This window comes from Leuciscus leuciscus (genome assembly GCF_965113295.1).
Source record: "Leuciscus leuciscus genome assembly, chromosome: 8".
NCBI lineage: Eukaryota > Metazoa > Chordata > Actinopteri > Cypriniformes > Leuciscidae > Leuciscus > Leuciscus leuciscus.
This window is the reverse complement of record NC_138732.1, coordinates 24,488,600-24,503,772: the sequence shown is the minus strand read 5'-3', so window position 1 is coordinate 24,503,772 and position 15,173 is coordinate 24,488,600. Positions and strand designations below refer to the sequence as shown.

Here is a 15,173-nt window from a genome sequence, read left to right as displayed (position 1 = left end):
TAAGAGACTGGAGTCGTATGGATTACTATTATAATGAATGCACTTTTTGGAGCTTCAAAAACTCGGGCACTATTCAATGCCATTACAAAGTTGGGAAGAGCCAGGCTATTATTTCATATATCTCTGATTGTGTTCGGCTGAAAAAAGAAACTCATTTACACCGAGGATGGCTTGAGGGTGAGTTTTTGAGTAAAAAATTCCTTTAAATGCATTGAAGCTCTATAGATATTTCCATCGCTATGTATTTCCAGGGCAGCTTCAGGTCTGGAAATCATAATTTTAAAATTCCTTATATCCAGGTTTGTGGAACCCTACTCAGATCTTTCCAGGTTGGGCTTGTAACAGCAGCTTCTAAAGTGTGTGCAGTGAAACATGCTCTTACCCACTGGATCCAGAATGGGTGTTTGTGCCTCTGACAAACTGTCAGAATTTTCAGCCTCCATTCCATTTCCACCATCAACGTCAGAAACCTGCTTCTCATCTTCCTTTGAGTCGACATCCTGATTATCACTCCAAAACTCCTAAAACCAGTGTAATTCATCATTAAACAAACACAGTATCAGTAGGTATACAGCAGAGCAGCAGCTAAAAGCTTACAAAACAGGGATTTGACAGGTGTTTAAATTGCAAAATAATATAGTGACAATAATTGACCTCAACATTCACTGATGTTTGGATAGATGGCTGCACACAAATAAAAAACAGTTTTGTGTTTTGGATTCATCATTTACCTTCTCCAACTCAGTAGATGTTTGTACAGAACCATCACTAGGTCCATGTAGAAAGTACCTAGCAAACAATACAAGACAGAAAGATGCTAAATCAGTATAGTGACACAATGATTTATTATTTTCAGAATTATACGTCTTTTATGAAAAAATACATTGTTTTCCTTCAAACTATGTGCACATTGTAGGCTAAAACGCCCAAAATAAATAAACAGAATGCTTTAACACAAAACTAAGTGTTTTTCCAGTTTTCAATCAGAAGAACAGTGACTTTATATTTCCTGTGATTGTAAGAGACTTTTATATACCTGTTATATGTAGGATTTAATTAACCCTACATTTAACATCCAACATTTATTTAATTATAATAAATATTTCAAAAGTGTGTGCAGTGAAACATGCTTAACTTTTTTTTTCTGTTGCACTTAGCTCAGTAACATCTAATGGTGACTGTGTTGGGTTGTGCACTTTTTCCAAAGCAGCTTATTTCAAATGTTTTTTCCAATAGAAATGCATCTTTCATTACTGTAAAGTGACATCACTTGACTAATTGATAATTCAATGAATTGCTGACTATAAATTTTTTTTGCAACCCTGACTCTTAGTTAAAGATTCTCCATATGGGTTCAAAGTTCTGAATGTGCATTAAGTCCATAAATTCAATTAAATACCTTTTATTTAAATGGGAATGTTTGGTAGACACTGAAACCTTGGGATGTTTTCCAGCGACTGTAATTTTATTCATATTGGCCGCAGATACAACCTTCTCAGCATCACAGGCATTTTCCATTTCAATCAATCCCTGGGGAAAAAATAGAGAGAATTTTAAGATTTCATTGATGAAACCACTGAATATGTTTGAAATATATACGGCAGTTATATTTACTAACGGTTCGATGGAGGCGAAACATCCAATGACGTTTTACTTTCCCATATGGCTCTGCGATGCTCAGAAAATCTGCATCATTGTAATCATCAGGCATTGGAAGATTTCTGATCCGGAGGACTCTACCATACTCTTCCTGAAGTATTGGAAAAAGAATGATACTGCAATGCTTACACATGTTTTGTAGCCCCCAGAAAAAGACCATTTTATTATATTAGAGATTCATTTTAGACCCAGAGTTAAATCATTTCTTGATTTTACCTCCTCATCACTAGAAGTTTGCATGATTGCATCCATGTTGGTCTCAGCAGCTTCTTCAGAGGCCATCACTACTGTACTCTCCTCACTGGATGTCAATAAGCATGAGGGCTCCTTATTTTTCTCTTCAACGTGTTCCTGACCATCCGCTCTCCCAGAGTCAGAGTCACCACTTTTCCTGAAACGGAATCAAACATCATCTGTTGTGATTCTCATTTGACTGGGCACATCAGAACACCAAAGCACAATAAAGCAATAGGAAAAGGATTTTATTTGAGAAATTTCAAGTTACCCTTCATTTATTTGGCTGTACGTCTTTGACACAGTTAACCTCAATATTTTGCCACCTAGTCTAATGCGCTGCCTTTTAGAATCAGCTTCAAGTTTTGCAGCATCAGCAGCATTCACCATCTCAATTAATGCCTTCTCCACCTGCAATGAAAACATCATATAACCAACCATGAGAATCTTCTGAAATGTATTCATTTATATAAATTACTTTTGGTAATAATTCCACTAAGATTGTATCATTTGACTTCTTTATTTTTGGACTTGTGACTATGTTAAGATGCTAAGTATTTGATAACATCGATTGAAACTGTACACTGGTACATCCATTTCTTTTGTGCGAGTTTAAAAGAGGCGCACATTTAATATGCATGCAAGTATAATGGTTTAAACTGAAATACAAGAATTAATGGCTGCATATGAACAGTTTGACGGTTTGCAAACACTTTTTCCTTCTCTTCAATGTTGAATTTAATCATTTTACCTTTCGATTGCAGCGAACCAAACAGCAGTCTACCACATCTCCGTATTTCCCCCCAATTTTCAGCAAATCTTTTTTACTGAATTTTTTAGCCATTGGAAAACCTGCCACCTCAAGAACTTTGCCATACATTTCCTAAAGAAATTAAGCAAATTACACAGAACTCAAAATTCATAATTTTTTTTCCGTATAAAAAAAAAATTTAAATAAAGAAATCACATACGCTTTTGAAGCGAAAACCGACTAACCTCAGTGCTTGAAGCGGAGATCTCCATTTTATTACCTAAAACAGAATAAGCATACTTCCTCAATTATCTCTGAAATATCCAAAATTAATAAAGAAAAAACTACACAAACATACAGCAGAACTTTATTGTTTTTATGGTTGAATTATTAAATAACTGTGCAAAATAAATACCTTGTTCTTTCAGCACTTCCTCCTCAAATTCATCTGGGGTGGGCAAGTTTTCTAGATTCCCTGTAAAATCTGTTGCCTTCTACACAAACAGAACAAAAAAGATGTGTTTCTTTATATTTTTAAATATATAATGCAATTAATAACTGTGTATCACTACCAAATCAACTCAAATACACTGCCAATACACTGTCAAAACAAGTAAGAAAAGTCACTGTTTGGATTTAACTTGAGAGTCTAGGACTGGATCATTATTGTTTCTAGTATGTTATATGTTTAGCAACAGTTCTTCTAAACCTGAAAATTGATGGAGTGTGTAGCTTTTCATTTCTTAATCAACCATGTAGGAAGACACATCATGGCCTTATTCCAGGATGACAATGTCAAGATTCATCAGGCTCAAATTGTGAAAGAATGGTTGTGAGGGAGCATGACAAATCATTTTCACACATGAATTGGCACCTCTGAGTCCAGACCTTAAATTCAGTGAAAGTCTTTGGGATGTGCTGGAGGAGACTTTACACAGTGCTCGACTCTAGCATTGTCAATACAAGATCTTGACCAAAAATTGATGCACCTCTTGATGGAAATAACATCACAACATTTATTTCCATCAAGAGGTGCATACATTTTTGGTCAAGATCTTGATCACAGTATTTCCAAGTGAAATGGCATATTGAGGGCAGGGATTTTACTTTACCGCACCTCCTCTTCATCCCTCGCTCATAGCAGACTGACGGTTGGCATGACAATTTTATGATTGGTTTCCCTAGCTGCTAAACTTCAAAATGTATGTAACTGTTACTCTCAGTTGTGTTTACCTCTTCCATTTCCACTGTTTCATCTTTTTGCTCTCCTTGTTGAAGCTCTTCTTGTTGGATCTCTTTTTGCTCTCCTTGTTGAAGCTCTTCTTGTTGGATCTCTTTTTGCTCTCCTTGTTGAAGTTCTTTTTGCTCTCCTTGAAGCTCTTCTTGTTGAAGTTCTTTTTGCTCTCCTTGTTGAAGCTCTTCTTGTTGAATCTCTTTTTGCTTTTCTTGTTGAAGCTCTTCTTGTTGGATCTCTTTTTGCTCTCCTTGTTGAAGCTCTTTTTGCTCTCCTTGAAGCTCTTCTTGTTGAAGCTCTATTTGCTCTCCTTGTTGAAGCTCTTCTTGTTTAATCTCTTTTTGCTCTCCTTCTTGAAGCTCTTTTTGCTCACCATGTTGAAGCTCTTTTTTCCCTCCTTGTTGAAGCTCCTGGGGTTCCTTACAATCAGTTGATCTATCTGAAGTTGTAGCAGTTGGTACACACTCTGATGTCTCTGACTGTACGTTCGATGTGTCCATATCTGAAGGTTTAGTCTCATCATTTGACTCTTTCACAGTTTGGACATCTTCAAGTGTATCCTGTTCTGTCAGAGAATCTGTGATATCATATTCCTCATCATCTAGCTCGTCATCTACTGTGAGCTCATCTTCTGAATTCAGTTCTTCACAGTCATCTGCTATAACTGCCACTCCTTCAAGATCACTATCATCCCCCATGATGTCAGACTGATCGTTGTCTTGTTCAACCATCTCCTCCACACTCTCTTCTGTTGTTGTTTTCTGTTTCTGGTCTTTTGAAGGAGAGCTTCTTTTGGAATGGGATTTAGATGAGCTGTCCCGTCTAGAGCTCTCCTTGGTTTTCTCCCGAGAGCGTCGACTTTCTTCACGTTTCTTAGAGTCGTGACTCCTGCGAGACCTCGACCTCTCTTCAGAGGCTCTTCTTTTGGGGCTCGGAGAGTCTCTTCGGGAACTACGGGATCTCCTTTTTGGGCTGCTATTCCTCCTCCTCCTGCTGCTATAAGGAACTGGTGATTTTTCTTTTTCAACATCACTGGACCATGGAGTGAAATAACAAACATGTTAACATTTTAGAAGCAGAATGGATTATTTTATTTTTTTTACATCAAATTAAGTTCATAATATCACTAGCATAGTACTGTCAAAATGCAACAAAAAATTTAAAATATTGTATTTACAAGTCAGCCTAAAATCAGCAGAATGGGTTTACCCAAGCGTCTGGTACTCAGCTGAGAAGCAAACATTAATGGTTTTTCCTTTTAATTTGAGTAAATTGGTTGAATAGTGCTCCACCAATTTGTTGGCCTCTTCCACATTGGCCATCTCCACATATCCCTGTACAAATACAAAGTCTTTACACTATATAGGTAACTGAAGAGACAGAACATGGCATAAGAATAAGTAAATAGAAATATTTGCACAATAATAAGTTTGGCTACCCGGCTTGGCAGAAACAGCGAATGTTTTACTGATCCGAAACGCTTAGCAATGGCCGTCAACTCAGAGCTTATGCCCTCTCCAGAAGGTAATGGTGAAAAGCTCACAACAAGAGAACTCTGTGAAACAAAGGAAATCATTCAATCTACATTAGTGCCGAATCTCTAAACTAAAACAAATCAAGTGGATTTAAGTCACTTGGAAAATATCCCTGACAACTTCCAGATATAACTGAATTAGGTGCCTTAAGGCCCGTACACACCGGGACGAATTTCGCGCGCGATATTCGCCGACGTTTAACGCCTCGTGACTAAACAAAGGGCGCCAATGTGAGTGTGCACACCGACGCGAAAAACGGCACGCGTAATAGGCGTAATTTTTTTTTAAACGCCTCGGGTTCGTTTTTTTGGTTTGACGCGCCGCGTCAAAAACTATCCGACCAATGAGATTGGCGCTTTTGCTCACGTGTCTGGAGCTTCTGAAGTTACAGTAAAACACAACTTGGGGGCGCTCAAACACAAAACGGTCTTGCCGAGCACACATACGTAACAGCGAAGAAGATATACACCAAGTAGCGTCTACACTGCCCATAGACAGACACTGCCGGGAAGAAATGACGAGGAAGATGCAAGGCAAGATGAATGTAGAGCTGCTGGTCTCGTTGGTGTCGGAATAAAGAACTATATGACAAACGCGACAGCGACTACAAAAATCTTGTTAAAAGAGAACTGTTATGTAGTGGTATTGCAGAGTATAGACTGTTATGGAGTGGTATTGTATTTCTGTTTTACATTAAGCGCCATCTAATGTCAGGGAATGAATTTGCATGTTCACTCGGCTCATCGTCAGCGAAAAATGCTTGGGTGTGAACATAAAAAACGCGTTGAAAAACGCTGGAGAATAACGCGCGCCGATATTCGTCCCGGTGTGTACGGGCCTTTAGACTGGGAAGCAAGAAGCTGAGCGCATTAAAGGGATAGTTCACTTTGAAATTTAATTTTGGTATGTTTTAGCTTACCTCAAGGGCATCCAAGATGTAGGTGTCTTTTTTTCCACAGTAGTTTCAATTTTGATATTTTTAGGTCAAACCGTTCTTGTCTGTCAGTCATATAATGCAGGTCTATGGTCACGGTCTCAAAGAGCATGCACAGAGTCCAAATTAAAACAATTCCCCATCGTCCAAATTAAACAATTCCCCATCGTAAGTACACATTGATGGCCTAAGACACGAAACGAGCGATTTGTGTGAGAAAACGAACAGTATTTATATCGATTTTAGCTCTTATACACAGCCACGTCCAAGTGATCTGAGGGCGCTCGTGCATCCTGGTGTGTGACGTGTACGCAGACTGGTGCATAGATATATACACTAGATGTCGCCTTAAAGACATTCGTTCCAATGAACTGCCGTAGACAAGGCGACATCCCGCTTTCTCACACAAACCGCTCGTTTCGTGTCTTAGGCCATCAATGTGTACTTACGATGGGGAATTGTTTAATTTGGACGATGGGGAATTGTTTTAATTTGGACTGCATGCTCTTTGAGACCGTGACCATAGACCTGCATTATATGACTGACAGACAAGAACGGTTTGACCTAAAAATATCAAAATTGAAACTACTGCGGAAAGAAAGACACCTACATCTTGGATGCCCTTGAGGTAAGCTAAAACATACCAAAATTTAATTTCAAAGTGAACTATCCCTTTAAGTTGAAGTGAATTATTCAATGTAATCATCATATCCAGCTTTATATGCAGTTAAAATTTGAGGAAAAGGGTACTCATATTTGGTGGTCTAGTCTACAGCACCTTCAATCTTTCAACATAAGCATTTAACATAAAATTCCAAAATCATAATTCACCTGTAGGAAACTGAATGCTGCAGACAGAGAAAATTTTATCATTTCTCCTCTGATGCACAAGGGGTTGTGTAAGAAATATTTTACTATATCCTCTGCCTGGCCTGCTGTTCCCATCTCCACAAAAGCCTACAAAAAGTAAATATTTATTGACAAATTACAAGAACAATTATTAAAGCCCATTTAAGCATAAAACAGATTCAAATAAATGTGTTAAAGGAGTTATATGGGCCATTCTACAAAAATGGTGCAAACTGCTGTCCATAACCAAAAAACACATTTAAAAAGCATTTAAGTATTACAATCTTAGATGTTTACTAAGATCCTTCTGTTATCTATTGGAACCCACAATACTATTTATATATATAAAGCTTACTGATATTATATATATATATATATATATATATATATATATATATATATATATATATATATATATATATATATTAGGGCTGTCACGATGTTAGATTTTTCACACCACGGTTATTGTGGCCAAAAGAATTCATGATATCGATATATCGCGATATCTATAGAATCTATTTCGGGTAGTTATCAGTCAAATTCATTTTTACTTTGTTTATATACAGTAGTTTTTCTTTTTTACCCAACAAACATAAGGATACTGATAGACAAGGCACATGCATTTTTTACTTCTTGCGTACTCAATCTATGGCAAATTCTTGTGAAGGAAGACAAGCATGTTATGTGACGTTTATCTGGTTTCAAATTGAAGCAAAACACTGTCTGAAGGTTTCCTAAAGAACTGAAAAGCTCTTAAACCTATTGTTGCACCGGCGCCAATAAAGTCATGCAGATAGCAGATTTGAATAAAAAAAATCAAGTGCAAAGACAAAAATAAGATGAGTAAAGAAAACGGGGTTCTTAATTTGAATAATCACCCTTTATTAATATATGAACACAGAAACCCCGTTAACAGTTAATGTCACGTTTCCCATTCCATGACTAGTAAAATAATAGCCGCGTCGCGTCTATGACAACTCGAGGTATCGCACACGCACGCGCGTCACAGTTTATGGCCAGCAATATCATTGTTTAAGGACATTATGGAATTGAGATAATGTCTGTACTATGTTATGATTACACTGTACAATTAAATAATAGTTGCTGTGTCTGTGATCTGAACACTTTACCTCAGAGCGTCCGTTAACTGAATGAATTTAAGAATATCACCTGAAAATCCGATAACATCAGCAATTTTCATTCAAGCAGCTGATTTCTGTAAATTAATGTAAAATTAAATGTATATTGCAGCACAGGGTGAAATCATTTACGATGATTTGAAACAAATATAATGTAAATTTAATATAAAACGATGTAAATGACGCTCTGTGTCGCGGCAGGATTTTGAGCATGGTCCTGAGCCGTTGCTGGGCGTCGCGGCCGCCGGTGTGTGTAAAGGCCAATTTATACTTCTGCGTCGGGTACGCGTAGAAGGTACAGCGTAGCATACGCATTGACGTGTACCATACGTCGTACCCTTCGCCGTACCCTGACGCGCACCTCCTCAAAAATGTAACTACGCGTCGCGGCGACGCGGACCGCAAGATCTGTGATTGGTCGGCTGGATAGCATCGCGTTTGCATCGCGTTCACTCGCATCGCGTTCACTCATAGAGAATGCGCATTTCCGGAATGATCTTCTGCACTCTGCACCGCCCGCCCGCCATTTTTAAATTCCGAAGATCAGTGAAGAGCCATGGAAATAGACCAAGTGACCGAGAGATTGCTTGAAGAAGTGCGGAAATACAGCCATCTGTATGACTCCTTCAGTCGCCATTGCTCGTAGAAACCTAAACTCAAAACAGCCGCGAGGAATGTAAACACAGTGGAACATTAAAACCCACCCGCGCCAACTAGCGTTTCGGCGGTGTAACTGCAGAGCAACACAGACATTCGCAGAAGTATAAATGCTCACGACGGCGTCGCCTACGTGCGTAGCCTACGACGTACACTACGGCGTACACTCGACGCAGAAGTATAAATTGGCCTTAAGTTACACTCATAGAGAATGTGCTCGAATTTTAAAGACGTGGCGCTGCGCTTCTCGTCCGGTGTGCGACCACCTTTAAGGTGCTGTTTTCTTTGAAGCCGAAGAACTCTGTTCTTAATACTGGCGAGCTTACTTTTTTCGGGTGTGGACAGTGTTCCACTCTAGCTGCGCGGGCGCGGACGAGCGCTGCGTCGTCTTCTTATTTGACAGGTGTCAGCGGGTGCAATACTGCCACCTGAGAGGTCAACCAGGTACTGGCGCTGGAGTATTTATGTGTCATGTTATCATAAGAGTCCTATTCATTTTAAACATTATGGTTATCGCCAATACCGGTATATTGTCACACTCTAAATTAACACGATGTCGATATTTCATGCTTTGAATATCACGATTATCGTCAACACCGATATATTGCGACACCCCTAATATATATATATATATATATATATATATATATATATATAAACATCATTTATTGGGTACTTTCAAATGAGAGGTGGGTGTCCCGAACTTATAAAAACTTTTTGTTTTTAAAAAGTTTGCAGTTTTGTTTTTTTGTTTTTTACTTTATGTAAAGTTTACTTTACTTTTTACACTTTATGTAAACAAATTTGTCCCACATTTTCATGTCACTACCAAAACCAATGTTTTAGTCCATTGGCTGAGACTGATTTGAACCACACCCCTATATTTTTGTCCTTCTCTCTCATAGTTACATCCCATCATTTTGAGGTAAATGTATTCAAAAGTCTGAAAATCTGTGTGTAACTTTAAGGAACGTCACTACCAAACACTTTTTTCTGCAAGTAAGCATACTTTTTTGGGGTGTAATTCCATAAAATGCTATTTTAATTGATTTACCTGTGAAACCTTTTTAATAAAATAGCACAAACATATTTATATATTTATATATATATATATATATATATATATATATTTATATATATATATACACACACACACAAGGTAGAAGATATAAAGAAAATCTTAATAGCTCAATATAACCTTTCTTATTAAATTATATATTATTGCGTTTTGGTAGTGACAAATTTGGGAAGAAGAAAAATATTACAAAACTTTCTGAAAATACAATATGAGAATTAAGTGCACAATTACTAGAAATGTGTACCTGGGATATTATAAAATTGTTATACATACATACTTATTTTTCTTGATATTTTTTCAAGATATTTCCAACTCTGCATTTGAACAAATTCTGTAGAATGGCCCATATATAAATGAAAAATAAAATGCCATACCAATTTAGGAAACATGATAATTTTGACAATCGCTCCAAACTGGCCAAGCAATTTTTTCAGGTAAGCTTCGTCCACTTCATCCACTTCGAACTTTACACACACCACTTTGCACTGTATTCAAATATTGTCAAAACATTATAATATTTACAGCAGCAAACGCCATGTTTTTCATGACGAGAAAAAATTATCAGGTGTTTACAATTTATTTTTGCTAACAGCAAATCAAACAGAACATCAAAAACAAAAACCCACCTTTGTTGTGGCTTGGGTTTTAGTCAGGTTTTTACTGCTTGATGATCCACTTTTACTGCTCGATGTTGCAATTTTGCTGCTTGACGATCCATTTCTACTGCTTGAAGTTCCACCTGAAAAAAACAAAACACGATCAAAATAAAAGAGCACATCTTAAAGATGATCAAATGACTATTGAGGGGGAAAAGGCTTTACCTCGTTCCTGCGTCGATCTGGACTTTGAATCCTCGGAACGGGACTCAATTCTGTAACAGTGTTATACGTTTAGCATGTAAACCAACACATTTCTGGAATTGTGCTGTGTTTTTACGAAAGATATAATGGGGGAATAATTCTACCTTCGAGCAGATTGGATTGTCTGATCCCACTCTGGATACCTAATGGTACACAAAGAGGTTATACAACATTATAAAAACAGATTTAAATACAAAATATTATTACTCCTTTATAAAATGTCGCAAAGAATTGCACATCCTTTGTTTGTACATTGACTTATGTTTCATGTTACATTGTTACCGTCCTCATTCCAAATATGTTTCTTAAACCACTTGACATTTTGTGTTGGCCAGAAATGAATATCTAGCGACAACATGATTGACAACAAAGTTGAAGATAACTTACTTTTCCACAAGACTGAGTTGACTATTAGCATGTTGGGGTCCTTTTACATGCACAGACCAGTCCTAAAACACAAGTAACATCTCTCAATATTCAGTTATAACTCACCATAATTTATAATATGACAAAGTAAATGTATAGACTTTCTGTGTCCATACGGATTATGGATGTCAATTTTAAATGAAAGCATTTACAAATGTCATGCATACTGTTTGTGCTGATTTCACAGTGATAAATCTCAAGCCCTCCAACTGAATATTAAATCAAATTCAACTAGATTTTGAATTTTGGGTGTTCTATTTCTAAACAGAATAAGTCAAACAAAAGCACAATGACCAGTAAGTCAATTATCCAGTCATTATTCTGTGAAAAATTTACATTCCACCGTATTTCTAAAATCTCATTCCTGCAGGAGCATGCGTCACACCCTGTATGGCATCAGTGACATCTACTTCGTTGGTTCTTGCATGTCTCGTGACCGGTCATGATGCAGCAAATTCGCATATATGTGAAAGCGGGAATGAGATTTAAAGACAATGGCAGAGGGACAACGACTTTAGTCTAGCTATAGGCTTCTGAAAATTTGGCATATAGTGTGCAAGGTGACTGCTTTTATGTTACTTTTGTCTTTATCATGTTTGGTACAACATGAGGATAAATACATTTTCATTTTGGATTAAACTATGCCTTTAATGCTTTGCTTCCTACATGGATAATAAACATACTTGGACTTACCTCATATGCCCAGGTACGCTCATGTGTATTTTGCCTGAAATTGTCTGGTAAATAGCTGGTAATGTAGAATCTGAGAACAAAAAGGCTACTTACCTTGTTAGAGAGGACAGTGATTTCGCAGAGTACGCATGCATAGGGAAACACTGGTGGAGTTTTCCCATGGAAATCTGACGCCTCCTTCCTTGTAGGCACTATATGAATCACCGGTTTCTTCCGTTGATGTGAAGATTGACTGGCATCTCTGCTGGACAGGCGTGACGGTGGAGCAAGATCTCTAATGGACAGGAGTGAGGGTAGACCAACGTCTCTGCTGGGCAAGAACGAAGGTGGGCCGATGTCTCTGCTGGACAGGTTTGAAGGGGGAACGATGTCTCTTCTGGACATGAGTGAGTGTGAACCGATGCCTCGGCTGGAAAAAACTGAGGGCGGACCGACATCTCTGCTGGACAGGAGTGACGGAAGACCAACGTCCCTGCTTGACAGATGCGAGGACTGACTGATGTCTCTACTGGACAGATGCGAGGACTGACTGATGTCTCTACTGGACAGATGTGAGGACTGACTGACGTTTCTGCTAGAGCGCTGTGAGGATTGATTGATATCTCTACTGGACAGGAGTGACGGAAGACCAACGTCCCTGCTTGACAGATGTGAGGACTGACTGACGTCTCTACTGGACAGATGCGAGGACTGACTGACGTCTCTGCCAGAGCGATGTGAGGATTGACCTATATCCCTACTGGACAGATGTGATGATTGACCGACGTCTCTGCTGTAGTTAGCGTAAGACTGCGAGACAACTGACGTTTTCTGCCTTGATGGTTCTGTGGCATAAGGCGACGCATTATCAAAATAAGACTTTTTGTCTTTCAGATGGTTGTACTCAACCACATAGTTTGGCTCTGAACTGGTGTATGTGCGTGTTTGAGAGCTTGTTTGTTGGACATCTCCCCAGCGGTCATCCCAGGTTGGAACCTGCTCTCGATTAAGGGAATACGACTGACGCACGGGCAAATCTAATGAATACTCAACCGACTGAGTGTGGCTCCTATCATCCCAGGAGCGAGTTGATGTACTGGCTTGGAGCGCACTGGACCTAGATGAAGAAGTGCTAGACATTTTCTTCTTTTTGATCTCTGCAAGAAGGTCAGGAAGGGCATCGGCTGTGATGAGATGCTCAGGAAGCTCGGCCAGAGTTTTCAGGTCTTCAGCATCCAGTCCACAGCTATGCAGAAAGGACAAAGCCTTACCAGGTGGGAAGATCGACATTTCTGATGAAGATAGAGAAGTCTGCTCTTGAGATGTGTTCCTAATTCTTGACATGTAAGCATTAGACTCCCGGGGATGGATTCGTTGCGAGTCTTTGTACTTGTCATTGTTTGCGCTGAAATCGTCTGGCGGGTTTCGATATGGATGATTGTAAGACATGTCTCAAAGTCAAAGTTCCACGTGGTCAAATGAGTGTAGGACCCTTCAGGTACTGCTAAACAAAGCAACTCTTGCAGTGATGGCTGCTGCTCACCTGTTAAAAAGATGTCAATAAGGAGAATCTCCTTACTGATATTAAAATGTTGTAGAGGTCAGCTCCAGGTGAAAGATCTGCCGATGAATCCAGTGAGGTGCGTCACCTGTTTCAGTCTTACCTTGAGATGAAAAATCAAATCATTCACACTTTGTGGATGTCACTGGATTTGCTTTTTAAAACTTCAGCTGTATCAAGCCAGTACTATGACAATTAGTAAAGTAAATAACCTTGGTACATCAATACAATGATATACATATGTCCATAAACTTTTCTTAGTTAATTAATATTTTAGGCTAAATTGTATACACAGCGATAAAGGAAAGCAACTTTAACTGGATACATTTACCTTTAAAAAATTTCCCCCCACAACTTTATTCACTTTTGCTTTCATTTCAACATGGTTTTACAAAGTACTGTTGTGTAGTCTCCCCACAACTTTTAATCACTTTTGCTTTCATTTCAACATGATTTTTACAAAGCACTTTTATGTAGTCTTTGACATGAAGTTACAATAGAGAAATTAAAACGGCATTTATAAAAAAATTAATAAATACAAATAAAAGATTGCATGTCAAAGCTGGTGATTTCATATAAACTACCTCAATGGGGGAATCGTGGAATGCGTTCGTTTTTACAACATAAAGATAAAGAGCAATTTGGGATTGTTTTGCATGAATGCTGAATCGTTTGCGTTTGGGCCTGATGCTAAGCGCCATATTTCCGCTAGCAGTAATACGATATGACGCATCATCAAATTACAGATATTACGTAGAAACTAATCATTTAGTCTTCACCATTTATATAAACTCACCTACACAAGCTGGAAAAAATGATCACTGAAGGTCTGTAAAGCAGCAGTTGTGATGAAGGCTGTTCTTCTTGTCTCGTTTTTTTTTTTTTTAAACCGGAAACGCAATATTTTAAAAAATAAAAGTCACCACAGACCAGTCAGTTCATAACATTTTATTTAGAAATAATTACTTTAAAAAAAAAAATAAAGCTGTGATAACTTGGCATTCAGCACCAATGTAATGAAATGTATGCCAATATTTACCTATTGTAATTGGTGATGTTGCAGTAGTAACAATAACTGTATTAACTAAAGTAAAGCAGAGAAAACTGTGGCTGCCAAGGTTAAACCATAGAGTGTAAAAGGGTAAAGCCGGACTTTGGTAAAGCCCACTGTTTTTGTTTTGTTTTTTTACTTTCCAAAAATCCCTGTAAAAATTTGAGGTCTTATATAGACCAGAGACAGAGACACTGATTTACTTACAAGGGAGAACCTAAATTCTGGACATTTAGTGTTTCTGTATTACAAAGCCTTGAAGTATACCATTGTCAAATGGTGGTAAGTAAAAATAAAATATACAAAAAACTACTTTTAGGGGTTTACAAAATAATTTGATTGTTTTAAGTTACCCACGTGATCTGAACAAGACTGATTATAATTACATTATAACAATGAAGTAATTAGTTCACATATTATATCTCCTTTCACAAAATACTCACACACAAAAAAATGAATGCTGTAAGTTTAATAAAAGAAGAGAAAAACAAAAACAGTACTAGTAGTAGTAGCAATTAAGGCGTAAAATGTGT

General features: G+C 37.9%; 1 protein-coding gene across 6 annotated transcripts in view; it reads right to left on the bottom strand.

Moving 5' to 3' along the window:
• The window catches only part of matr3l1.1 (matrin 3-like 1.1), a 52,687-nt gene extending 38,180 nt beyond the window's left edge, over positions 1-14,507 (bottom strand). Inside the window, exons 1-20 of one of the 6 annotated variants that reach the window (XM_082177244.1) lie at positions 14,386-14,507; positions 12,143-13,692; positions 11,318-11,379; positions 11,035-11,073; positions 10,892-10,941; positions 10,697-10,809; positions 10,445-10,555; positions 7,179-7,304; positions 5,317-5,433; positions 5,088-5,212; positions 3,878-4,910; positions 3,060-3,138; positions 2,890-2,924; positions 2,645-2,776; positions 2,165-2,304; positions 1,876-2,050; positions 1,619-1,750; positions 1,400-1,530; positions 732-789; positions 383-521 (exon numbers count right to left, since the gene is read on the bottom strand). In XM_082177244.1, the coding sequence (XP_082033370.1) occupies positions 383-521; positions 732-789; positions 1,400-1,530; positions 1,619-1,750; positions 1,876-2,050; positions 2,165-2,304; positions 2,645-2,776; positions 2,890-2,924; positions 3,060-3,138; positions 3,878-4,910; positions 5,088-5,212; positions 5,317-5,433; positions 7,179-7,304; positions 10,445-10,555; positions 10,697-10,809; positions 10,892-10,941; positions 11,035-11,073; positions 11,318-11,379; positions 12,143-13,477 (4,132 nt within the window). In that variant the 5' untranslated portion in view covers positions 13,478-13,692; positions 14,386-14,507. Of the gene's footprint in view, positions 1-382; positions 522-731; positions 790-1,399; positions 1,531-1,618; positions 1,751-1,875; positions 2,051-2,164; positions 2,305-2,644; positions 2,777-2,889; positions 2,925-3,059; positions 3,139-3,877; positions 4,911-5,087; positions 5,213-5,316; positions 5,434-7,178; positions 7,305-10,444; positions 10,556-10,696; positions 10,810-10,891; positions 10,942-11,034; positions 11,074-11,317; positions 11,380-12,142 lie in introns of all 6 variants that reach the window. The other 5 variants (XM_082177246.1, XM_082177248.1, XM_082177249.1 and 2 more) reach the window with 5 other exon arrangements.
• Between the last annotated feature and the right edge of the window lie 666 nt (positions 14,508-15,173).